This window comes from Solea solea, chromosome 2 (genome assembly GCF_958295425.1).
Source record: "Solea solea chromosome 2, fSolSol10.1, whole genome shotgun sequence".
Classification (NCBI taxonomy): Eukaryota; Metazoa; Chordata; class Actinopteri; order Pleuronectiformes; family Soleidae; genus Solea; species Solea solea.
The window spans coordinates 8,430,803-8,458,049 of record NC_081135.1 but is presented as its reverse complement, the minus strand read 5'-3'; the positions used below and the strand labels follow the sequence as shown (position 1 = coordinate 8,458,049).

At 39.3% G+C, this 27,247-nt stretch overlaps 2 protein-coding genes across 20 annotated transcripts in view; both read left to right on the top strand.

Moving 5' to 3' along the window:
• The first annotated feature begins 28 nt into the window (after positions 1-28).
• Positions 29-17,099, top strand: LOC131442176 (abl interactor 2-like). Of its 19 annotated transcripts, none has more exons than XM_058612406.1 (12): positions 31-203; positions 3,221-3,388; positions 3,545-3,721; positions 4,662-4,679; positions 5,825-5,931; positions 7,985-8,131; positions 9,682-9,803; positions 10,055-10,270; positions 11,937-12,098; positions 13,492-13,578; positions 14,129-14,314; positions 14,404-17,099. In XM_058612406.1, exons 1-12 carry the CDS (start codon positions 87-89, stop codon positions 14,577-14,579), a joined length of 1,683 nt encoding a protein of 560 aa, XP_058468389.1. In that variant the 5' UTR covers positions 31-86; the 3' UTR covers positions 14,580-17,099. The 19 variants fall into 19 exon arrangements, with proteins under 19 accessions (XP_058468405.1, XP_058468406.1, XP_058468392.1 ...); XM_058612405.1 differs by having other exon boundaries at positions 9,679-9,803; positions 13,495-13,578; XM_058612404.1 differs by having other exon boundaries at positions 32-203; positions 9,679-9,803.
• A 3,936-nt stretch (positions 17,100-21,035) lies between these two features.
• Positions 21,036-27,247, top strand: part of LOC131441071 (collagen alpha-1(XVIII) chain-like) — a 38,306-nt gene continuing 32,094 nt past the window's right edge. The window contains exon 1 of the mRNA XM_058612321.1: positions 21,036-21,316. Coding sequence (XP_058468304.1) covers positions 21,235-21,316 — 82 coding nt within the window. The 5' untranslated portion in view covers positions 21,036-21,234. The remainder of the gene's footprint in view (positions 21,317-27,247) is intronic.

Here is a 27,247-nt window from a genome sequence, read left to right as displayed (position 1 = left end):
TATGCCGAGGTGGCGCCAGCGAGCATCACCGCTACCTACGTACACACACACAGGGAGAAACACACTGCTCCGCTAAAGATGTGAAAATGGCGGAGCTACAAATGCTTCTGGAAGAAGAGATTCCAGCAGGACGAAGCGCACTACTAGACAGTTTCACGAATTTGGAAAGAGTCGCGGAGTACTGCGAGAGTAACTATGTCCAGGTAGGCTGTCACTCGTGTGATTGAAAAAGACGGGCTGGTCTTATTTTGTCGGCGACACTACGGTGGGGCGAACTGATGATGGGCTAGCTGTTGCTAACGATGTGGTTAGCTAGCCTCGGCTACGGCAAACACAACCTGCTGTCAGTGCGTTTTTCACACTACTGACACACAGCTTGTCACCGCGCCCATGTCAACAAGCATCGGCGTTGTGTTGGGTCAACATTTCTATCGATAAAATGGTGTGTGTGACTTGAACATCCTTGTTGGGCTACCACGTTAGCTTTGTAGCTTTCTCGCCAGCTGCTCGGCATCACCCACGGTTTAAATAACCAAACAGTCAAGCACCGCGAAAATCAATTTCTCTAATCCCTGCGCGATCGATCAATTCCACTACGGGGTCTAATTGATTGGGCGCCGTCCGCACCAGATTTCAATCTAGATCAATCTGCGATGAGCTCTGGTTGACGTGAGATAAACCACTGATTTATGATGTTTGACTGGTAATGCTGCAGATACACGCTGGAATGATGTATTTTAACGCACGACAAAGCCTCAAATGCATGTCCTATAGGATTTATTTCCTTTTTCCATTTACGCCTAAATCATCAGGTTGAAGAAAACTCAATATAACGTAGCATTTTCTGTGCCAGTATCTTAAAAATGGCTGCTGATTTGCATAGCAGTGCAGGTATGAGAGCGAATCGATCATTACTCAATTCAGTCCTCTTATTTGTCATATGCTCACCCATTTTGGCATATTTGATATTAATATCATCCCAGACTACACATGTCTGTTGTGATACGTGACATTTAGCTCTGTGGTGTGTTAGCAAGGGTTTGACAAAGTGTGGTACAGAAATCTGATGTTAATGAGCAACGCTGATCAGGTCTGACAGGTTTTTCTGTGAAGGAGGAGGCGGTGGATGATGGCATCTTGCTGTCTGGCATCCTTCCTTGTTTTTTTTCTCACCCTGCAAGCTTTACTTAGCTGCTCTCCAGTGGGTATTACCACTAATAGTAGTATTCATCAGGGCTTCATAGTGGGATACTTGATCTCTCCATCTTAGCTACAATCCACATCTTTGCCCTGCCTTGTCTGTCTCCAAGTCTTGTAACATTAGCAATGTAAGAATTGGACACTTGTTGAATTTGTGCCTGTATAGTGCTTCAGGGCAATTCCCCAAGTTCTTTACACCCTTAGCTCTTATGCTACAGGTGTGTGTGTGAGCAAATGAAAGCATGAGTCATGTTAAACCAAGTGGATTTTACCCACTTTTCCTGTTACTAACACCTGTAACACAAATATCTTTTAGGCCCATTTATATCCAACCCAGTATGTTTTATTCATAGATAATGTCCCATTTAAAAGTGAAGTATCATTAATTGTCCTTGAAAGTTGCTCAAATATTTCCTACAAAATTGGCCATCGTTAAATTATAAATGAATGCATTTGCAATAAAGGCTTATTATCAGTAATATAATAAGAATCTTCATTTACAGAGCACCTCTTAAACGTTACATAGTGCATCATGAATAAGAACACAAGCTACAATGTAATTTAAAACACAAATAAATACAGTAACAAACGAACAGAAACAATAAAACATGAACACGAGTCGACCAACCATTAATAAGTAACCATGAACTAAAATAATGTGAAATGTGGAAATGCAGAATGATTCAATTATGTTAAAAAAGTGTTTTTTATAGTTGGTGCAAACGAAAATGATGCACCAAGATATTGCGGTTCATAAATACATATCAATATCTATCAGCCTAAGATGAAAATAGAGTAAGATTATTAATCAATTATACAAAAGCTTTTTTGGGTAGCATGAATTTGTTTTCATACTGTGGGCAATGCTGCATGCTCTAGTCTCCTGTGTTTGGATTGGACTGCACTTTGTGGCTAGTCAGAAATGTATCTTGTATTACTTGTACAGTCTGCTTTACATCAGAAGGAGTAGACATGTCACCACTGAGGATGCTGTTTTAACTTGTGTGGACACCACTGCTTGTTCACTACTTTTCTACACCCATTTACATATTTATGCTCAAAACCGTCTTAACAAAGATATGCAAACACTCATGAGATTTTATCATTGCCACAATAGTAATACAAATATGTATATAGGGAGTGTGTGGTGTTTTAGTCTAGTTTGACTTTTGGCTTTTGCAGCACAGCTCCAGATTTTAAATAAATTCAAGTAAATTAATCTCTCAATGTCCAATCATTACTCAAAAGCTGCTGTGTCCCATGTTACATCCAGTAATCACTCTGCTACTATGCTATGCAAACAGACACGATTGCATGCTTATCTGAAGACAGATGGTGAATGGTTTTGTTTTCAGGCTGCAGCCTGCAACCCATGAATATTTTCATTATTTATTGCTTCCGTTAGAGTAAATTCGTCATTTATTAGATTAAGAGGTGAGGAAGTAATGAAAAATTCATATTGTAGTAGTTTTCCAATATGACCGGCTTGTTTGGTTTAACCACTTTCTTAAAAGATAAATTATCTATTATTATTATTTAACAATGGTTTTGTTAGGAAATTTCATAAACACTGATAATCAATTTAATTGCAAAAATTCAGTATTATTTAAACAGAGTATCAATTTTCATATCAGAAAAAATGGATGACACTGTTGCACATAGTCTTAGTCAGTGAGGAGCAGAAACATGAACTGATCTATCTGCCTTTTGATGTTCCCATTGAAGTGCCCACGCTGTGCCCACGGCGCGACCAGCAGATTCCTTCTTTTTCTCTGGCTGCAGCTGAATAATGTGCAACTCTGTCTTTAGCCATTAAGGTTTTTTTAAGCTTCAGTAAAATGTTAGTTTGTTCTTAAAGCAGCCATTTTCCCTCTTGTCACTGCCTGAAATTTTTCAGGTTCCTATTAATGTTTATTAGGTCATTTAAGTTTTCGGCACATCAATCTTTTTCTCTACATAGTTTCATTTTGTGTCTGTTCTACAGACGTTAATATTCTCTTTTCTCCTTCCTTTCATGCAGTCTCCAGACAAACAGAGGGCACTGGAGGAGACCAAAAACTACACCACCCAGTCTTTGGCCAGCGTAGCTTACCTGATCAACACACTGGCCAACAATGTCTTGCAGATGCTGGACATCCAAGCCTCACAACTCCGCCGCATGGAGTCCTCCATCAACCACATCTCACAGGTCAGACTTTGACACATACAGTACATGTTAACCAGGTAACCATAAGAAAATGGTTACCTTGTTTTCTTAAAATTCTGAATAGCTGCTGTTGTAGATGTAAGTAATCGCCAGAAACAGCTGTGAAGGTAAGCCCAGTAATTTACAATTTATCCTCAGACAGTGGACATCCACAAAGAGAAGGTAGCACGGAGGGAGATTGGCATCCTCACCACCAACAAGAACACATCCCGCACACACAAGATCATCGCCCCAGCCAATCCTGAGAGGCCTGTGCGCTACATCCGCAAACCCGTCGACTACAGCATCTTAGACGACATGGGCCATGGAGTCAAGGTAGTTGTTTTCTTCTTTTTAAACACTTTTTTCTGTTGCCAACTTTACTAAATTGTGTGGAAGTCTCAGCGTTTTTACTTCTACTGATGATATGTAAAATCAAAGGTGTTTGTTCCTGGGTAGGTTGAAGAGATTTTGGTCAGTAGAATAGAACATTTTGATTATTCATTATTCAAGTGAAATGGGATGCTAAATTAGTTTAAACAAGTAATATATAGTATATGGGGTAAGAAACCTGAACACCAAAACAAAAGATTATTCGTAGTTTTACGTCATTAGGCCTTGAAAGAAAATTCAGTTTGAGAAATGAGTCACAGCTTCATGATAAGTGTGAAAATGCAACTGAGTTGGGGAAAACTGTGGCTAAATGAATAATGTAATTTTAGCACTTAACTAGTACTGTCTGGAACAATGTGTGGAATTCAGAAATAGGGATTTAACATGGGCTGTTCCCAGCAGAAAATCTAATGGAAAGGATTTGTAGAGGTCAAACAACTCTACTGGGTTTCAGTGACAGGTAATGTTAGAAATAAATCAATGACTGAGGCTTTTCACCAGAGTTGGAAATGTCACCCAAGACACAAATCCAGATAAATATAGATTCTGTCTTATAAACAGAACCTGCCACTGCTAACGTGTCCGTGTCCCTGTCCCGTCATGACTTAATTAAATAAATAAGTGATAGTGGATGGTTCTGAAAAGCTAGATCCCCACTGACTTTGTGAACAAAGATGAGGTTGTTTCCCCAAAGGTCTCAAAGAACAAATTCCTCCCATTTGACACTGGGCCATTGTTGCTTGAATCTTACAGCCTGGCTCTATGTAACACATGGATGAATAACTAATGTTTTTCTCTCTCCCTTCACTCACTAATTCTCTGATCTCTTCTCTTTCTTCTTTTTTCTGCCTGCCTAATTTCTTGTCTTTTAAATCAACCATAGTGGTTGCAAAGGTTTAAGGTAAGACTTTCAAAAGTAAGAGCTTGAAAGGAGGGAAGTGATTTTGTGTTTTCTGAATGAGTTCTTTTCCCTTTTGATTGCTGTGGGATCATTCATTTTTAGTTTTTAGTCATATTTAATATTTTATTTGCCGTTGTATTCTTTTCATGAGTTGGATACAAAAATCAATACCACCCTCATTTCAGTCCCTCCATCTTATGAAGCTTCTCCACTATATAGTTCTAGCAAGACTTGGCTCGACAAGACTCTGCTCTGTTTGATATTATGCACGTCATTTTCCATTACTTTAGTACCTCATCAACGTGGGTGGGGTCGTCATAGCACAGCTGCATGAAACTGCCATTATACACAGCACACAGAAACTAGTGAAGAGCAAAGCAGTTCTTTTCCGTGTACTGAATCTTTAGAATCAGTTAATTCAAAAGATTAGTTCAGCTCACATCACTAAAACACACCAGACACCTCTGTTAAATATTGAGGTTTTTCGAATTTCCTTGCTAAATGTTGGAGATTAACACGTTTTCAGGTCTTTTTAACTGATCTACAGTTTGGATTGATTCTTGTGTCAAACATCACGCTCATGACACTCTGCAATCAGTAGCCGGCAGCCTGTAGACGTCACATTTTAGTATAGACTCAGCTCGCTTGGAACCTCACGAGAGCAGGTACCAAAAAAAGCACCAGGTACTATCCCTAATGGAAAAGCAAAATAAAATGGTAGAACTGAGCCGTGCTAGGGTGAGGGTTACATTACATAATTTTTTTGTTGGAGAGGCACGGAGACGGCGTTTTAAGGGAACCTGAAACGGTATTTTTTTGAAAACGCCTCTCAGAGTGGGAAAATTTCAAAACGCCAGCTTCATGTTTCCTTGTAGAAAGCGAATACGCTATACTGCGAATACTGTGCTCACACAGCACTTCTCTGTGTGTGTGTCCGACTCTCGCAGTAAATACAGTTAAATGAATCTTTTTGAAAAAGGCAAAGAAAAAGATCGTTTACGTTTCTTGCCGTTCACTTCTGGCCTCAGTCTTTCCATCATTCTCAAATGTGAACTTTTCCTGTTAAGATAAGATGTTGAAGTGTTCTTTCCTAACTCTACTATGGTTAACCAACAAATATCCTCACCCATGTCTTTCTGCTTTAGGCCAGCGCTCAGAACATGAAGACCGGAGGAGGGGGGGGTCTCCCTCGTACCAACCCGCCCACGCAGAAGCCCCCCAGTCCGCCCATGACAGGCAAAGGGACCCTTGGGTATGTAAATTATGTCAGAGCCTTGATGCATGTTAAAACAGACATTAGGAGGCGGACTTATGTCCATCTCTTGGCCTCAGTGTTTAATTAGTGTAGTTGAGGTGGTGTGAAATTTATGTCAGTGGCAGTTCTCATCATAGTGATAATCTTTGTTTAATGGAGACGGCTTTGGGAGTCTCCATTTTCAAGCAGCCCTTTGAGCAGGAAACATTTTCATATTGAAAATTTGTGGTTGTAGAGTATAACGTAGAGTCCAGCAATTACTTCACCATGACTCATACGGTTGACTGATTTCATCTTGTAGACATAAAGAAACAATTGATTACAAGATGTATTGGAATGAAGAATATTCACAATTTAAGACATTTTTACATTGGACTACTTTATTAAAAGCTGCATTCAATATTAAGTTATGAAATGTGCCCCTCACAATTGCCTAGGTTTTTTCAATGAGTTTTGTTATCCAAACAAATTTCAAAATGTTATAATGGACACAAAAATATAAAGAGAGGCAGAAAATGTTTACATTTTCAACATCGTTTCTCAAAATAAAATTGATTACATTCTAGAAGTCCACAGTAGTTTGAATAGACATCTCTCCAACATCTGACCACTTATGGTGTGTGGTCGTTATTCGGTTACTCTGTCAACATCAATGGTAGTTTATGACTATAAATAAATGTTATTTAGAGTCTGTGAGATTTAGTGTTGCGGTATAAGTTTTCGTAGTTTTTTTGTGTCCTGACTGTTGTTGACTTGAAGTTGTCTCTTATCCTACAGGGATGCAGCACTTAAATGTTGTGTTCTTGTCACCGATGGGATCTTGCTGGGCATCAAATGCTGTTTGGGTTTCTTTGTGTATGTGTAAAAAAATGTGTGTTTTGGTGTGTGTTTATGTACGTCCCCCTCTCCATAACCTCCAGAAACGTTTGTATCTGTGGGATTGTGATGGTGTAGTTTCACCTCATCATATTGACCTTATGAGGTGTATGTTGGTGTCCTTTCAAAACACATGCTGATCAACCACATCCCCAGCCCTCCATGATGCTCCTTCTGCCACAGCCTGTGGCTACAAGCAGACATCTCATTTTTGGTTTTAATATATCATTTTTACTCTGTTATTCAACTTCCGTTTATTTTTTAAGTTTTCTTTCAGTATTTTTTTTTTTGACTGAACCCACCTACTCCTGGCTGCTCCATATTTCTCATAGCAACGTTTTGCCATGGCAACAGTTCTCAGAGATTGGTCGCCCCACTGTTTCAGCTAAGACATTTAAAGCCAGTGTATTGTTTCAGGTCTAGATCAATAAACCTGATTACTCCCCCTTCCAACTTTTAAAAACCAAAGAATGTCCCTAACATAGTGCTGCTGTCTGGTTAAAAATCACCTCCTCACTATATTTTGTAAATTTGCTGGTTTCTGGTAAAGAATATGTAGGCAGGGATTCACGCTCAGGAGTTTAATTCAATATAATGCTTTTTCACTACTTTAGGTCCCTTTTACAATCTTTAATAATGCAGGATCACTTAAAAATAGCATTTTTGGTCCGGTTTTGTTGTTTGTAGTGCAAACTACATACATTTTACAACTTATCAAGTGTGGACTGTGAAGCTCCTGCAAGTGGGCTGTAAAAGGTCAATTGAAAATAAAGTTTTTCATTTTCAGCTTTGTAATTAACTTTCAAAAAATAAATTTTATGAGAAGTAACTAACTAATTATTACCTATTTTACATATACAACTGTCATCAGATTTGTTATTTGAAACATTTATCAAACAGTTTTAACTCGCACTGTATCTTTCAGGTATTGGTTACATTTTATTAGATATTGGAGTAATAATGCCCTTTCTGGAAGTGTGGTTTTTAAGCAACAGCAGCAACAGCACATTATGTCCCAACTGTACCCGTGGGCCCCAGCCAACCCCGATGTTCACCAACATTTTTTAAGTTTGCACTTGTATGTTTCTTGCTCTCCTCCTCCCCTCTCCCTTCCACACCTCTGTGTGGATGCCCACCCTCCCCCTCGACTCCTGTCCTCCTGACCCTCTCGCAGGCGCCACTCCCCCTATAGGACACTCGAGCCAGTGCGCCCACCCGTTGTCCCTAACGACTACGTCTCAAGCCCGACGCGCAACATGACGCAACCCCAGCAGAGCCCTGCACGCACAGCATCTGTTAATCAGAGGAACCGCACATACAGGTACCTCGTTCCCAGCATGCCTCTATACAGTTTCTAAAACGAGCCCCCTTTTTCCTACACCTTCTACCCCTTTCTTTTCCTCTCCTACACCAAAAAAGAAGCCAGCATCTGAACATCTTCTCTCCTCTTCTTCTCTGAAGCAACTCATTGTAGAAAATATAATCACTTTAACTCCCTTCTTTTTTCTACCTAATCTCACAGTTTTCACTGAATTAAATGGTTCTAGAATTCCACTAATTGTCACTTCATTAGGAAACCCCTCACCTGTGTGCTCTCCTTGTTGCCAAGATAAAGAAATGAGGACAGGGTAGAGATTAAGCACTTGATTTAATGTGACTAACCATACGGTAAAAAACTGAATAGGCAGCCCTAACCTCGTAGTCCCAGTGTCAGCTCGTCTTCCCACAATGAAACTTTTATCTCAAACATAGTGGAATATTTCAAGCCTCCTCTGTCTGCTGTGAAAGATGTGATACAACATGCAAATCAAGGCGTTGCGCTCCGTTTCTTGGCCAAACATTTTGATCCTTTTGGGCTGGAAATTGACCTGATAACTCTCCCTGATTCACCTCTCAGCATACGTTTTTATCTGCACCACTCCATTTACAGCTCATTCTCTTCATCTCCCAGTCATGCGCTCTCTTCTGTCCAAGAAAAAGTCTGTCCCATGTGACACTTTCTGCTTTTACACTGTCATGTCTTTGTCTTGTGTTGCTACCATGTCGCCTGTGTAATGTGTCCTTGGTGAGGCTTCTAACAGCTTTATTTTATATCACTGTGACATAGCCATTTCAAAATCACACTAACACATCACTGCTCATGTGGGTGCTACATTATTAATCTGAGATATTGAGAAGCCAGGAAACAGGATATTGAGATTGCAACTTGAATATGAGTCGGGATAAGAAAGATGAACGACACTCATGTGGTGTGAAATTACGTCATTAAAGTAAATAATCTCTTTATTACTGTAGCTGTCTCCGTTGCAGAAATCATTCCAGATGCTCAGAAATTGTCTCTGCATAGATAAGGTTTCTCTGCTGCCAAAAAATTCTCTGCTCTTTGCAAATTGTGCTTATTCAGTACTGAAGTAGTGGTTGCTACTAGTAGTAATGTTAGAGGGAAGGTCAAACATTTGTTTATCAAGATTTCAAGGAGCAGTGATTGTGAAAATGAAGCAGAATAAAAAATGTTTCTCTATATACAGTAGCATCAGTTCTCTACACTGTTGGAAAAATCAGAGTTTGACCTCAGAATATAAATGAGAAAGATAAAGCTGGTGTTTTCACTTGTGGTGTTCAAAACAGACACATTGTTCCTTTTGCAGCTGATGAGTGAAGTACATTTGGTTTCTTTTCATTTCAGGAATATTACATTTTGAAATAAAAATTCATTAGTATTTTCAAATTTCAACGCGAGCATTTAATGTAAGGTTGACAAGAATATGTTCCAGGCGCAGCTTTGACGAAGGCTCTGAATGTGTGATGGCGATGACAAGTTTGTGTCTGAGTGTCCGTGTCCTAAAACGTTTGCCGCCCTACCACCAGCAGTGGGAGCAGTGGCGGCAGCCACCCCAGCAGCAGTCGCAGCAGCAGCCGAGAGAACAGCGGCAGTGGCAGCGTGGGAGTACCCATCGCTGTGCCCACCCCAGCCCCGCCCACCGCTTTCCCAGGTAATGCCTGCTTCATTTTTAGTCTTTGACTGAAGGATAAATAAGTGCCTGAAACCAACTAACCTCACTAATCTTTTATCTGACCTGCATACTCTTAAGTCTGTGATTAACTGTGTCCGTGTGAAAACCCTTGATATGCTGCAATCCGTCCTTCCTTTCCACTCTACTCTTGTCCTGACTCCTTCAACCATTTCTTCTCTCCTTCTGCATTTACTTTTCCTCTTCCACCCCCTGGCCTTCAACCCCTTCAGGTTCAGCCCCTGCCCCATCCAATTCTGCTAAACCTCCCCCCAACACCTCCAACTCTGCCACTACCCCTGGCCCACCCACCTCTGCCCCAGACAGCCCCCCACAGGCTCCTAACCCCCTTGTAGAGATCCCGCCTGTACCCCCACCCCCTCCCCAGCTCCCCGCTTCTACGAACCCCACTGGCACAGGCACTGCTACTTATGGCAACCCTGCACAAGGTGAGTGTGACTTGGTGAGAGAAGCTCACCCTCTCGTCTGCACTACCTCCATCTTACCTCGCCTCACATACATTCCCCCTGCTTGAAGACACAGATGTGTTCATCCACTCATTTGTCATCACTCAGAACATTAAGTGATATTGTCTGACAGCTTGCAGGACTTACTTATTCTGTCTTCTCAAAAATATTTTATCCTGGTTGCTTTGGTATTAGGTTTGACTAAATGATAGGAGGTGTAATTATGGCTGCGACTGACGTTAAGATATAATATGTAACATTTCTGCATTAAACTATCTGAAAACGAGACTAATGTTAAAGCGCAAACACACAGGAACCAAACAAGACATCAAGATAACAATTCCCATGATCCCACATTCCTAACAGTTTTTGATTGAGAGACCCCTAGTGGCAGAAATAACATACTGACATGCTTTTGAGAATTAGTCAACTTGTTTATTGATTATCAAAATAGTGTGGATTCAGGGGCATTTCATTGTACTCCAAGTCAAGTGTAAAGTTGAAGAAAAATGACCCAGTTTCAGATGTGAGGTCAAGTCACGTGTACCTGATCTCTCAAGAATTTTAAGAGCAATTCAATTGATCCTTTAACTCCTTTATATGAGATAATCTGACCATTTTAGTTAAGCAACATGCTCCCCATCAGATATTTCATTTGGAAAGTTTTAATAATAGAGTTAAATTAAGCTTTCAGACACAACCTGTTGTTTTCAGTGCTTCATATTAAGACGTGCACACACTGAGGGCTGCACTCCTTTAAAACTATTTGTAAATGTGTTATTCGCTACAGATAATGTAAGTAAATAAGATAAGTGAAATGCTGAAGATCTTATCTGCATATCAAATAAGAACTCTACATTCACTGCACTCTTGGATAATCCTCAGCAGCAAGTGTCCTGTTTCCCTTTCTACTTTTTTTTTTAATAAAAATAGCCGAGGGCTGAGAAAATAAATTCTGTTTTAAGGTCACTGTAGAGCACTAGAGAATATTCATCAAAATCTGATTGAGACACAACCATACGTGTGGATTGTGTGCTGCTGCTGCTGGATTCTCTGCTCATTTTTCTCAGCATCTCATCAGCCGCCTGTGTTGACGATGGCAATGTCTTGATCGATAATGCATGAGCCGTGTGGTGAAATGCTTCACCAGTTATTTGTTTGTTCTGTTTGTGTTTATTTGGCCTTTCTTTGTGTGCAAGTTCTGTGGCTGCTGGATGTTGTAATTATCACTGTATGCGTACCGATGCTCCTCCCGTTTAAGCTTTGTTCAGTTAGATATAGCACAGACAAGATGAAGAAGAAACTGATCAGGTCAAATATTTAATATATTTTTGTCACTTTATGGTGTTTAATTTCATGGTTGTAGAAAATGAACATTATAGATATGATAAATATGGAAAGTGAAAAATGATGGCCTTCCACATGTTGGCAGTAATTTAATGGATCTGTCATTGAAATGTTGACATCTTGCCCTTGTTTTGAACCGTATGTAATTCTTCAAAATGAAACATGAAAGAAAGTCTTTAACACTAGAACAAAAAATAGATAAGCTCAGTTCAGCCAGAGGGAGGAAAAATTAAAAGCCTGTGCTGCTCCCCCACATTTGCTGAACAACTCTCTGCTGCCCCCTGCTGTTGTCTCCTCTCAGGTGCCTCTCAGTTCTACAGCATGAACCGCCCAGCGCAGCAGCAGCCACAGAACCAACAGGTGGGAGGCTCCCTGCCATACCGCCGACCATCATCGGTCTCTGGTCAGCCCAACGTGGCCCAGAACCAGCTCAACGGTGGACCCCATTTTGCCCAGAACCCAGGTTTGACATACTAATATTCACATGCGCTGTATAAAAGGAATTATGAAATGCACTGAAGAAGTTCCTGTGTTTTCTTCTTTGTTTCAACCATAGTCTTTTTGTCAACTTATTGGCAGAAATTTAAATTAGAGCCTGACCAACACATTTTTAACTGATACCACAAGCAATACAGATTTTTTTTTTAAATATAACACTTTAAAAATACCTCATATGATATCAGCTGATGTAAATATGCAGAAATAGACATGCTTATCTATTAGAGAAATCTGGTACGAAATCTTTTCGCATCTTTTCGCTTTGTTTGGGAATAATATATATATTTTTTTTTACACTATCCCAGATGCATATTTTTGGGAATCATACCTCAAATGTTCTTAAACACTGACAAAGTTATATTGTTTACAATTTATTGTCCAAAGTAACATTAATACGCATAAGGAATTAAATGGGTTTTAGTAATTAAAAATGTAAAAGCAACAACCCCCCAAAAGAACAGAATTACGTATGAGAAAAATGTCAGACGCAGACAAAGACTCTGATGCATCTGTGAAAAGTTTTTGCTGGGCTGTAAATCAAATCAATCGTCTCAGATTCAGATGGAATCCAGATCTCTAGATTCTGGATCCTCAGAGTTCAGAGGAAGTAAAGTCATAGACTAACTGCTGTCCTGAATCTGTATCTTTAAAAAAAGTGAGATCTGTCTGGATTTGTGGTTTTTGTAATTTCCCACCAGCTCGACTTCCTTCGCTAGACTTTACCTCTTTACCAGCTTCCTGTCCTTGCTTCTCTTTGCTGTCGTTACTGTTTGTCTCATAATTACTCAGTTCATGTGCCATGCCATACTGCAGAAGTGTTTTAAAAACATAAAATGTATGTGTTATGTTACTAGGAGTAACTCTTGTTACAATGAGTGATTAATAGTTTAATCATTTAGTTTAAAACATGTCTGGAAGTAGTGATACATGCAGATTGAATACGAAAAGCACTACAATATTCACATATTAGAAGCTAGAATCAATGAATATTTAGTATTTTTCTCTTGAAAATTGCGGGAGATAATATGTTAAATACTTATTCTCTAATTCTATAAATAGCTGTTAGTTGTTGGTTTCAGTCTGCCTGCCTCACACTTTACCCATGTTATATTCGTTGTTCTGCCACCTGTAGCCACAGATGGCTTCTCAGGTCTTTGCTGTGCTAAAATCATCGTCCTCTTTCTATGTCGTTCTTATTCCTGTTCGTTAATTTCCACTATGTGCTTTTTAAGTTAATAATCTAACGTCATTTTCTCATGTCTTTGTTGTTCTCATGTCTTCTCCGACATGCCTCCTCCCTCTCTCTCTGGCCCCTGCCCTCATACGTCTCACTGTGTATTGATTTTGTTGGGTGATAGCAGGCCCGCTTGCTCCCCCGCCCCCCTCAATGCAGATCACCCCTCAGCTGCCTCTGATGGGCTTTGTGGCCCGAGTTCAGGAGACTAGTAAGTGGCTTTTAGCTCCTCACTGCCTCTGCATGACCTCTGGTTGTTTTCAGTCCTCTCCTCCGCAATAAGCACTAAGGTCCTTGTCTAAAGACTTACTTAAAGGCAACAAAAATCACACTTATACCAATAAAAGCTCCTGTATGTCACACACTGGACCTTAACATCCCGACCTATACATTTGTATAATAGGACAATTTGATTAATCATGCATGTTTGTATTTGTCCATGGGCATGATGACGATGACCGTTTCTTCCATAAATGCATGTTGAATTAACATTTGTACCTTTTGTTGTCCTCATCTCACACCCTCAGTTTACGGGTCATTAAAGTGCTGTGTTTATGAAGTTTCCATAAAAAATGTACATTGTTGAGGATCTATATGCCTCCAGCATGACCTGTTTCTGTTCCTTTTTGAATGCATGAGGATGTCACCCAGTCATCTTTGTCCCTGACTAACGCATTCATCCTTTTTGCTCCTTTCCTTCACATTCACTTGTTGTCTTTTTCTCTCCCCCCCCCCCCCCCCCCCACGATAACTTCCTCTAGTCTCAGACGTGCCGCCCCCACCTCCACCTGCCGACGAGGCAGTGTTTGAGGAGCCTACGCCTCCGCCTCCACCACCAGAGGACTACGAGGATGATGAGGACGAAGAGGAGTCGGCGGTGGTCGAGTACAGCGACCCTTACGCCGAGGAGGACCCACCGTGGGCCCCACGCACTTACTTAGAGAAAGGTTAGAGAAAGCCTTCTTTTCTTTCATTTGACTGTCGGTGTGGATTTCCTTGCCTTACCTGTGTTCATCCCCTCCTTTCCCCCCCTTAGTGGTGGCCATCTACGACTACAGCCGCGACAAAGAGGACGAGCTTTCGTTCCAGGAGGGCGCGATCATCTACGTGATCAAGAAGAACGATGACGGCTGGTACGAGGGCGTGATGAACGGAACCACAGGCCTCTTTCCAGGCAACTACGTCGAATCCATCATGCACTACGCCGACTGAACTTTCCCCTGTCCGAGAGGAAGAAGAGCGCAAGGAGCGCTTGATGAGAAAGGGGAGGAGAGAGAGAGAGAGAGAGAAAAGCCAAGGGTTATTAAGATGAAAGACTTTAATCAGGTACAGTATGCTCACAGAAGAAAGAGGCAGGGGAAGGAGGGAGCAGTTTTTAAAGAAGTTGCAACATGATAAACTGAAGTCCAGTTATTCTCTCGACATAGTCGCCATTGTAAAACAACCACTACTCTAGATATAGCCTTCCCTGTAATATTTCTTTCTTTGTTTCTTTATTTGATTGAGGACTTGAGGAGGTGATGGATTTATTGAATATGAAATGAGAGTTTTGTGTTACATTATGAGGCCACTACATAGATTTTCTTTGCTTAATTCTTTTTTTTTTTTACCTCTATGCCCTTGTTTTAAACCATATTTATTTTGATTTTGTACTGGAATAAATGGTGAGCAGGAAGACGGGGCTGCTGAGAGAGACTTGTCACATCGCAGCCCCAGAGGAAGGGCTGGAAAAGAGCGTCTTTATGTGTAGATTTTCTCCCAAACACTCCAGAGACATTTTAGTGAAAAATACACCTCTCTATAGACAAAGTATGATGCAACAACAACCTCCTCAAATTATGATATATCATAGTTTCTGTACTTGACACAACTTTTTGTTAGGTACCTCAGCACAGAGTGTGCCAAAGCTGACCTTGACTAAGAAAAGCACATCATATATATCTTAAAGTGACACACTAACAAAGTGGATTTTTGAAAAGGCAAACAGAAACAGAATGCTTAAATTCCTCTTTTTCCTCAAAGTTAATTTAATCATCTAAAATGTGTTGTGCTGAACACGTCTACGGTTTATCACGACATGCTTTCACTTTTCTGTGCTTGCTTCTGGGTCCGGCCCTCAACTAAGAAAGGAAAGTAAAGCAAGACATCCTCAGTTTTTTTTTGAAGTCTTACTTATGAATAACAGAAGAAATATTTTCTGCTTAACTAGCACACTAATCGTTTGTAGTGTTCATATGCACCTTGAGACGAAGCGTTTCATTTTGTTTTTTTCTTAAGGGTTTTGCTTGCACGTTTCATCGAGGAAGAAAAACCTTTCCTTTCTGCTCTACTGGTGATACATGTCTTAACACTTTTAGATATGGTGTCATCGTGGCCTTTGTCAAAAACACTTGGAAAAGAAAAGGCCACAGGTGCACCAATCCAATTTAGTTAGCACTCAGGCAAGAAATCTGCTCTTCACAACGCACAGATATTATTTGCAGGATTATTTTTCCAGATTAAGGAAACACACACAGTCCATGTCAGACAGTATAAACACAACACACACTACCTTTATCCTGTGCTCAGACTGGTATCCATGTCCCTCTAGCAGCCAAACTATTGACTAAACAAACAAATGCAATAACCAGATTATCAAATAATGAATAAGGAAACTGCTTCTTAAGGTGTGGTTTGGTTTTCAATTTATTCACCCATAACTACAATGGATGCATTAGGTCATTTCTAAGATGCTTGTGCCATATTGAAGTGTGAGTTGTTATTCAGAGGTTGAAATGACATCATTTGCAATAAATTGGCCAGAGAGAGGTGGACTGATATTGATTTAAAAATCTTTATTTTCTCTTTTCATCTGTTTTCCAAAGTTACGTTGAATCAAAAGCACATACATTTGTAGTTAAAAAAAAAAGAAGATGTAGAAGAAGAAGAAATATAAATGTGAGATGTATTATGTCCTTAAAACAGGACTTTGCTGAATATGAAAAGAAGCCAGCTGTTGTGTTGAAATGGTTTTAACCTTCGCAAGCCCCTAATAATTCTAAACGGCGTCAGTTTAGGCACCGTTAGTCCTCCGAACTGTTTCTGATACGCTTGGATGTTGGGTGTTTGCGAGGGCTCAGTGCTTGTACTTTATGTCAGAATCTTTATTTTCTATTAAAAAAAGAAGAAGAAATAATAACAAGTGGGACTGTATGTGAGTCTTGCATGCCATTGTTCTTATCTGTACTGGTGTCCCAAAAACCTGTGTGGCGAGATCACCCATTCTTAAAAAGACAAGCAGCCCCTGCAGCTCTGACCAGGTTCCGCCAGCCTCATCCAAAGAGACTGTACAACTTTACTGCAAGCCCACGTCCGAGGAGGAGTCTGACCTGTGGGGGAGGACGGAAGGGAGGGACCCAGCTTCCTCCCCCGTCTGTAGCCTTCATTACCCATGACAGTGGTGGAAAAAGCCCTATGTCTAAGCTGCTAGTGAATCCTGCAGACAAAGATACCCAACATGTGGGAGTGAGGGAGGTTAAATGATGATAAAGTAACACTCAAAATTCACTGCACACAGTTTTATAAAAATAGTAAGGCCTTGTGTCTGCAGGATTCACAGCCCCAGGAGTCGCAGACTTCCTCGGCATGTCAAGTTTAACAGTCCATAATGCCATTGTGTTGCACAGTTAAAGTTGAATTGCAGAAGTATCATATTTGTAAAATCATGAGAACAAATAAAATTATGAAGCTTTATGGTGTAGTTATGTCTTGGTGCTTGTTTTTATGTATTTGTATAAATTAATGGGGAATATTTGTTAATATAATATGATTATGGATTTCAGAGAGTCACATTCAGGCTTATTTGGGAACATAATATGCACATGCAAGTTTTCTATATTTAAATGACTAACATGTACTTTTTGAAAGTTGTTGATGTTTTAACTGCTTGTCAAAGTCCTTCCATGGGATCACAACATTAATCTGAGGGTTTTTATGATAATTTTAAAAAGTTGGAGCGATCATAAATGGACATCTGGGAAATATTGGGTAAAATATAGTTGTTTATGGGTTTTACATCATAAAACCCAACACTGTATTGAAATATGGAATGAAAGCATATAGCAGTATTTGAAAGCATAATTTAAAATAATAAATTAACTTTTTGAAGTTAAAGCCTGGTCCTTATAAGACAGAACCTCATTTCGAAGGAACAAGGTTTTGCGATACACAGTTTTAACTGCGTCATGGTCATAATTTCACTTTTGCTTCACTTATATGTTTGTCGGTAATTTCAAAATGTTGTCTTTATTTTACAGTCTATATCCATTTCATGGAGCTAAAATCCCAGAGCAGAGTTGTCTACTGTGTCACTTTTGTTTGGTTTTATTTATTAAAAGACGACGACACGGTGCTTGAAAGTTTGAATTTTGTTGTCACTGCTAACACACCAAAAGGAAATCAGCTTCATTATAAGAGAAATTGTTTTTCAAAACATTATTTACTCCTAAAGAAAACGCTGAATATTTGAAAACTTTATATCTTACTGTTCCTTAACTGTCCACCAGAGGTCCTCACACTCTCTTAGTTCCACATGCTGACTACTTCCATTGACAAAGAGCAAATTTACTTTTTTGTGAACCAGCTAATAATAATGTGGAATCTAAACCTGTTTAATATGCTAAATAATAGCATGCTAGTGTTGAAAACACCACTTTGTGCATATTTTACATTACATTATTACATTACATGTCATTTAGCAGACGCTTTTATCCAAAGCGACTTACAATGGAATTGAGTACAATTAACCAGGGGTTGATCAACCAGGGGTTGATTGTACAATATTTCATTGTGTATGTATTTTACTAACGTGCATTTTAAAGTTTCTCACATTTCATTCAGTTTGAGTGATTTTCCTGCAGTTTGTGTCAACAGTGTGGTTGTAGATTTAGTTTCAGTGACGATAAGAGCTCATAATAACAATAACAGTGGTGATTCCACACAGCTACAGGCTACTGGTGTAGCTCCAGTGTACTTGGTGTCTTGTGGTTTTATTTGTCACAGGATCTCTCAGTCCACTATCATATAACAGCTGGTTCACGCCTCGGGAGCTTTTATTCACGTTTTGCTGTGCATGCTTGAAGTGTGCGATCATTTGCTGAGTAGCAGCAGCACTGAGAAGGGGTACGGTGAAGATTTTTCCATTTGTAATTGCATTTTCTTGACATGCTGCATATTAACTGATGCATTTGAATAAAAAGCCATTTGTTTTATTATTATTTATTAAAGTTAGAGTCAAAATGAACAAGGGATTTTGACATTTTTTGTAAAGAAACGGTTCAAAACACTTGGATTATAAACTTGTGTTTTTGTGTTGTTTGCCATGCTATTTTAATTTTACAATAACAGTGAAGTGAAACTTCTTGCTTTTACATCTTTATTTATATAGGACTTAGGCAGTTTAATAAAGCCCTGTACATAAGAAATGAAATACTTCTATTAGTAATTATATCACACATTATCAAAGAATTGGGGGGGAAAACATGTGTGACTCACATGCTCCTCTCCTTGGAGTGCTGAGACAAAAATGACAGGTGTTGCACTCATTTAAAGGTCGCAACATAAGTGCTTCCTTCAGGATGACTCTACCTGACAGCTGAGATCAGCAGAGAAGATGGATGGGATTTAACTTTGAAGTGTGTGATTGAGGAGGATAAAGATAAAGAGAAGGGGGGGACTCATTCTATAACAACACATGTATTGTGTGTGTGTGTGTGGGGGGGGGATAAAAGAATAAAAGAGCCGGTGGTGCAGTGACAGAGCAGCGGTGGTGAAATCACAGTGAAAAGTGGACTTATCTTTACATGTGCAGACAGGATTGGCACTGGAGTGAGGATACCACAGAGGGAGAGAGAGAAAAATGTGTCAGACGGGGGAATTTTCTATTTGGACTTGGGGAAGGACATGTTCTGGCAAACCCTAACACACTGTACTGACGCTGACTTTCCTTCTGCCCAGTTACTGCTGAATTACAAGTAAACCAAACACTTCTTTTTTTAAGAATACTGTTTTTATGCAGAAAGGTTGTGCAGCTTTCCACTAAAAATGTGGATGTGTGGGTCAACAATAGCCTCTCACTTCCTAAAGAACTTTTCTGGCATAGACACTGATCTTGTCAGGACCAGTAGTTCTCATGGAGACTAAAACCTGGTCCTAATGAGGCACAACCTCATTTCTGAGGAACTGGCTTAGATTTGAATTGTGGTTAGGTTAAGGTCAGGGTTAGGCATTTACTGGTTATGGTTAAGGTTCTGGATGAAGCTTTGTTTAGGCAATCCAAATGAATGGAAGTCAATGTATATTCCTTATAAGGATAGCTTTGCAAACCTGTATGTGTGTGTGTGTGTTTTTAATGGAGCATCTGTCATCATGTGAAGCCTTTCTCTCTTTAAGGAATGCGTTTCTTTAGTCCACACAGCAGACAGGTGTCACACTGCAGCAACATGCCTCAACAGAGACTCAGTCAAATACATTGAAAACTTATAAGCCTGATCCACTGATGGAGAATTGACTGTTTGACATTTATGTTTTCATAAGCAGAAATCTCTCCAGGGCCTGAGGGCAAGTGTTTTTAATTGTACGTTGGTATCTAGCTGTGTTTTTCCTTCCTGTTAGAATCAAATTCAATGTCATCGAGAAGGTTTTTGAAAACAGTTTCTAAACGTTTTGGCTTGTGAGCGCCTCAGTGATTTTAATTTGACAATATAAATCATCTCCTGAAGTAACAACTTGAAAAAGGATTTCCTATCAACATTATCTGGCTTTCAACTGTTTAAATAAATGTTCTTATGTCAACCTCTGAGGACCACGCCTCACTCTTATTCTTAAATGATGACACAAATGCTAATGAACTTTTTTTTGTTTGCTTGACCCAATTCTTTGTCAATCAGCAAAAATATTCCTGGTTTTGTCAGCTGCCACAAAAATACTCCTAGATTAGATATAGTCGGTTTAACAGCCTGGGGTAAAGGTTTTACATTTTCAGGTGAAATGTGGCCTTTATGTTAAGCCTCAGGCATCTTTGTAAAGAAACTGAAGTCTGTATTGTACTTTAATAAAACTTAGGGTTTCAAAATAAAGGTGTTTTTGTGATTACTCATGCTATTACTTGATATGTAGTTTTGGTTTCTCCATCTGCAATAATATACGATCATTCCATAATTTATTGGACCCACTGGTGGGTTGGTTCCGGCCCGCGGGCTGTACCTTTGACACCCCTGATTTAAAGTATTAAGTAGAATAAAATGGAACCCATAAATGTGATGCAAAGAAGGGTCAGGGCTTGACAAGGTCACACTTCTTTCTTTCCCCCTCTGTTTGGACTGTTTTACTATTATATACTTAAAATATTTTATTAAATATTGATTGATTCATGTGTGAGTTTTGCTCACTGCTGTTGTCTGGAGTTTGTAGCAACATAGTTGATAAAATATAAATAAAAATAATAAAAACGTTAACACAAAAAAAACCCTGTTGAATAAAAATGTATTCATTTTAGATTACGTTGTTTTTCGTGCATTTTCCCAAAAAAAATAAAATATCATAACGTGGAGCTTTTATTTTGAAATTTATACCGGAACTTGATATGTGCCCGTCTTTCTCACTTGACACCGGTCATCTCCGCACACGACTGTGCGTAAAGACGCGCGCATCCCTCACAGGCGAACAGGAGACCGGTGTTTTCACCGATTTCTGTCTCTCCTGGAGCCGCTGAATCACTCTGCGGGCCCTTAAACTCCTCCTGTGACTTTCCGACAGGATCTTATTTGTATTAGTTTTAGTTTTTTTTCCCCCTGTGTCAGAATCTTCAATAACAATCACTTCAATCAGGATGCGTGGACGCGACAGGTGGTGGACGGTGAGCTGCATCTCCATCCTGCTGCTGGTCACTCAGATAAACTCACAGCGAAGAGGTAAGAAGATGCTGCACTACGTCATTTATTCTTTATTCTTTGTTGTTTACTTTTGAAATAACTTAGTGAAGTATTTTAAAGAACGTTTTGCATAAATGTTGTCGGAAAGTGCAGAACTGATACAAAATGCTGTAAAAACACTAGCAGCTTGTTGATGATTGACTCCAAAGCTACACTTTTACCCCAAAACAAACAAACAAGTGTTAAATGTAAAGTGTGACATTTTCACATTATAGTGAGCTGATTTGGTGCTGACACAGCTTGGCTTCTTGTTTTCAGGCTGGAATGAGCCTGTGGTTGACTTGATTGTCTGGACTTGTCTGTTGGGAATTATGAATAGCTGACATGAGCATCTGCACCATCTTTGTTTGGTTTCCTCTGAAGCAGGAGGATGGCACCTCTGGATTCAGTCTATCTTGCTCTAACCTGTTTGTCTGAAGGTGAAATTTGAAACATGAGGTGGAAATTTGAGGATTTTTTTGTCGTTTGTGTACTCGATGCCGGTCTCTCTGTGATGTTGTGTTTTGTGGCTGAGTTTAAGGTTTCCTCTCTAAACTTGTTTGCCCTGCACCTTGTTGTTCATGGATGCAGACACTGGGACCCTCCTCTACATTATCGACGTCCAAATGGTCAAAAACAAAAGGCTAAAACTTAATAGATGATATGATAGATGATAATCAGTGAAAAAACATAAAAATATTCATTAGATCAAGTCTACTACAGTGATAGAGACACATAAATAAAAGGAAAACAAAATGATAATAATGTTGCTTGCAATTGTTGTGTCTGGTGATTCAGTTAGATCTTAGTTGTCATTCAGCAGTTTGTTGATATTAGTTTAATATTCTTTGCCATTGCTTTGTTTTGTCGTTGTTATTGTGTCTGGTTGACTTTCCTCAGACACAGACTGTGGTCCAGACTGTATCTGACATAAACAAAGACCTCATCAGGACCAGTAATCCTCATGGAGATCAAAACCTGGTCCTAATAAGGCAGGACCTCATTTTTGAGGAACAGTGACAGTTAGGCATTATTGGGTTATTAGTTAGTAAGTTAGTAATATTTCTCACGCAGTGTCTTAAGAAAACAAACTACACAAACCACAGTGTGTGTGTGTTTGTGCGCAAACACTGGTGGTCTTTTTTCACTTTAGTATTCATTATTACAGTAGGTAAATACAGTATGTTTAATTGGTTTAAAATCTTGTCGGTGTGTTCTAGTGCAGCACAATATGCCGTGTGTGTCAAGGGTGTGGATTTGTGGTTTGCTCAGATTTTCCTTTCTTCAGGGCTCTTAAGTTCCTCCCTCCCATCACCAAGGCTTACCTGGCTGTGGTTTCCCCTCCTCTCCTCAGTACACACACACACACACACACACACACAAACACACACACACACACACAATTGAAACAATCCTTCTACGAGTAAATCATGTCCAGAATATGTTCTCTTCAGTCACGGAGCGTCAATCTGACGTGTTTTCATTTAATTCATTAACACAGTTTATGAATGTATACACACATCTGTGCAACACTGCACTTGGTCAGGTTTACTCTCCCTATTGGAAAGGAGTGTGTAGATATTTAAAAAGAAATACTATGTTCCTGCCCTATACTATACTGTATTACATACTGTTTGATTTTATTGCTTATTCTATTACATTATTCTTATCTACCCCTGATCTTTTGTTGCTGCTGTAACAAGTGCATTTACCAGTATAGGGTCAATAAGGTAGGGATGGCATAATTCTTTGTATGTGTAAGAATAAATCAACAGCCCACATCATGACTCTGCAGTTTTATTTACATTTTTTACAGTATGTACACAGTGAAGCATATGGTGTATATAGGATGTTTGGATTGTATCAAATTCAGCAGTTTTCTCTTTCCGATATCCATTCCAGTGATTTTGAACAGTAACAAAGTGACACTGCTAACAGGCAACAGGTGTTAGCTGATCCCTGCACTCAAATATCATCTAATTTGTTGGTTATTTGTGTGATGAAAATGTAAATAAAGCTATTGTAAATTGGTGAAATAGCATCACGGCTGAAATAGTTTTAAGTGAAGATGAAGAAGAAGAGGGGAAGGATCGTCACTCTTCTAATTTATTGTCTTAACAGTGTCTGAGGTTGAATTTGACAGATCTAACACCTTTCAGATTTACTGTAGCTGTGATTTAAACGGCGTGTAAGCACTTCCAGGTAGTATACAGTAACACCAGAAGCAGCTTGGGTGGTCAAACCATGATATAACAAAATCCAAAACAAAGATGTTAACTTTTATAGTTGTCGTTTACAAGGCGGCACCATCAGGATGTAAATTATAACTCAGGGGAATCTCATGCAATAATTGGTGCTTAAAGGCAGAGGTTATTGCTGTTTTATTTCACCTGATTTCAACTTTCCTGAGTGCACACCTGAGTTCAGCCTGTCTGAACACGAGGACCACTTATGCCATCAGAAATATCTCCCGTGCATTTTTAATGCGGACATTTTTAGGCGGATACACTCAGCTGCTGATACCCGGAGTCTAATAAATGCAAGAACGTGGAAGTTATTTTTTATTTCAGCTGCAGGCTACGTTCAAAAGGGGACTGATACTTGTAGTAGAGCATTTCATTTGTCATGTTATATGTGATGGAATTGGGAATCTGTCTCCTCTCATCTCCAATTTCCCCTTTTCTGGCATCAGTTAAGTCAGTTTTATCTGCTGCGGTGCTCTGTTTCCTTTCTAACAGAAACTCTTTGGCTTTTTTGATCTCTTGGTAACATTTGAAGCACTCTGTCTGACATTTAATTAAGTACATGTTTCCAGATTTATTGATAATTATTAGGTGCACACCTTGTTTCCTGTGTGGCAGCAAATCCTTGGCATGAAAGGCTGCCGAGAGCATTACACACAACAGTTTTCCCTGGATGGATCATGGCTGAATTGCTGTTTGATTGTTATCATTTGAGGGAGAGAGAGAGAGAGAGAAGCGGAGCAGATCTTTTGTTTGCATGAAAACAAAGCGGGCTCTTACTGTAAGTCGCTGTGGTGTTTTATGAAAACATCCTACTGTGGTTTTCTGCTCTGTTAAAGCCACTAATTACAGTGTGTGTTGTAGATAAACCGTGATGAAGGATGGAAAACATGTCTGGATCAGCTGCTTTGATGATGATAGTGTGATACATATGTCGCATACATCAAACTCTAACTCTTTATCTCTTGTTCTCTTTATCGCTTGTGAAGTTTTTGAGAAATATCAAACGACCTTTGAATTACTTACGTCAAGATTAGATTCTTATCTGTATCTGTTCTTAACTTTTCTCACATGACCAGATCTCATCTTAGCACATTGTTTAGACATATCAACTTATCTTGCAATTTTAAACCCTTTAACACTTAAGCCTCAAAAGTCATTTTGGACTATTTTTGTTTGCTTATTTAACCATAAAATGGCCATATTATCAATAGCAGTTATTTAGAATTTACTGCATGTTAAAATAGTATAATTAGCAAAAAAAAAAGAAGAAGAAACGATATAATACAAAACATAAATAAACATTCTGGTATCGATTACAAGATGGCGGCCTCTGTAAAGCAACATCAAAGTCTTATTCTAAGGTAAAGTAAATTATATTTTATTTTTGATGCAATTATACGCTTTTATACACACATTTATGAGGATACAGTTCAGGGGTTCTGTTCCCTCAGTCCACCAGCATTTATCTCTAAACGATCAAAAAAGAAGATAAAATACTGGCAACTAGTGACAAAAACAAATCATTAGACGATACATTTTTTTTCAGAAAAATAAATTGTATTAAACATTGTATGTATATCCCAATATGTCTTTTTATTAGAGGATTTATGGGAAAATTAATAATAGAATTTTTCTGACTGATTTTTCAAACTGACGGATCAAATCATTACTCTCTGTGGAATAGATTTAAAATGTGATGTACAACTTTTACAATGTAATTTACACAGACATTAGTTGTTTCCTACATGTGTGTATTAATTTTTTTTGAACTTAGGTACTGACAAAAGGCTTTTAGAATTGTTTAAAATTCTGATTCTGACTCGTGTTGCGTCCTTGATTTCCTCCTCGCTGTCTTCACAACCCAGAGGACACTGCGCCACCGCCCACTAACCCCTGATTGAATCTGCAATCACTGCTCTTATGCTGTGTGACCTCAGCCAGGCTCCTGTGGACTGATTAGACCTGCAGACAGTAACAAATGAAACACAAAAGCTCTTTACAGCAGCGTGTAAACAATGAGGCCACTTTAAAAGCGTCAGAGAGCTGAAGGTGACGGCGGAAGTGTGGAGGAGGTGCGTGTGTGATCTCCTGCTGAGAGATGAGAGGATGTTTTGTTTGCCATCTTCCATCTTTCTGTGCAGCTTCACAGCCTCCGTCTGATGTCAGAGGGAGGCTGTGAAGCTGCATGTTCCCCGTGACTGGGACGGACGCTTGTTTTCCCAGCTGCAGACCTGGTGGCTTTCAGGTGGAGGGGATGCTGGTGGAGATAACATCGCAGTTTGTTTTGTCCCACCTGCTCTGCCCTGTCAGCACTCAGCCAACGTTCACCTGAAATTAATGTTATTAAATAGAATCAGAATTCTTGTTTGAGCTTTAAATCCCTCCTTTCACCAAATGGGCTCATATTCAGATTACTTCTATGACATTGGAAAAGAAGACAATACTGATACATGATCTTATTTTCAGCCCTGTGTTGACTGTAATTTCAGACTTTCTAAGTTGTAATATTTATATCTGACCAACTTCTTTGATTTAGCATGAGACAAAACCTTTCCTGCGCCAATGAGATGTAAAATTACAGGATTATTGTTATAAAATTGACTGCTTTTAGCCATATTTACTAGCCAATGTTATAATAACTTATTGTTTTATTTTCCTTTTATTCCTCATCATTGTTACCCACATTTAAAACTAAATGTTTTAATAATTTTGACAAAAATCCTTCTTGTTCTTTAACTTGTAATGTGGATTATCACCAGTTTACTGCCAGTTTATCATATATATGTATATATGTGTGTGTGTGTGTATATATATATATATATATATATACATATATACATTTAATTCAAATTCCAGAGATATTTCATTTTATACAATGCAAGAAAAGTATTGTTTTTAAATCACTGAATCAGCTTTTTTGCCTTAGAGATAAATGCAAGGCTACAATGTCAACAAACCAATTAGTGTGACAATATAAAACCTTTATTTAACCAGAAAAACATTCCGACTTTGAATAAGAATCATTTTTTTTTCTTGAAACCTTGAAAACAGGCAGCATCATGAATAAAACACCAGGTTGCAGTGCATACGTGAAAGACACAGAAAATGCTTAATAATATATGTTTTTGGGGAAGTTTTCTGCAAAACACAAAGTTGAAACCACTTATTTACTCTTCAGTGTCCAGTATTATAAAACTGCAAACAGTAGCCGTTCACTAGCGTCTGTGTGATATGACATTACACAGGTTTGCGCAAAGAGACAAAGATTGTGAGGCTGATTGTGAGCGTCAGTCAGTCTGAGGCTATTCACATGAAACTACACAAGTCTTAAAGTTTCCCCGCCATACAAGCTCAGACTGTGGCACCAAGCAGAAAAAGCTTTTTGTTGACAATAGAAGAAGACGTGAGAAAGACACGAGGAGGTGAAGCCCTTCATCATTTCCACCGTGGAGGCCTAACAAGGTTCGAGCGCTCGTGTCATCCAGAGGGGGCAGGCCTGCTGCCAAGTCAGAGGCCGCAGACCTCTTAAAGCTGATTCATAATCACACTGCTGCCATAAATCAGCCAAGAAGTGGCACGGAAGAAGGAGCTCAGAGGCCGATCCCCGTGTTGTTGCCGGTCAGAGTTTGACAGAGTTGGCAGGTTTACAGCACACAGATTGATGACTGAACCTCACTTGTGCGTA

What these genes read in the sequence shown, in the direction of transcription:
- LOC131442176 (XM_058612404.1), top strand. Translation starts at nt 87, where the DNA reads ATGGCGGAGCTACAAATGCTTCTGGAAGAAGAGATTCCAGCAGGACGA. An exon ending in TTATGGCAACCCTGCACAAG is followed by an intron (nt 10,271 to 11,936) that starts GTGAGTGTGACT and finishes GTCTCCTCTCAG; the next exon opens with GTGCCTCTCAGTTCTACAGC. An exon ending in GGCCCGAGTTCAGGAGACTA is followed by an intron (nt 13,579 to 14,128) that starts GTAAGTGGCTTT and finishes AACTTCCTCTAG; the next exon opens with TCTCAGACGTGCCGCCCCCA.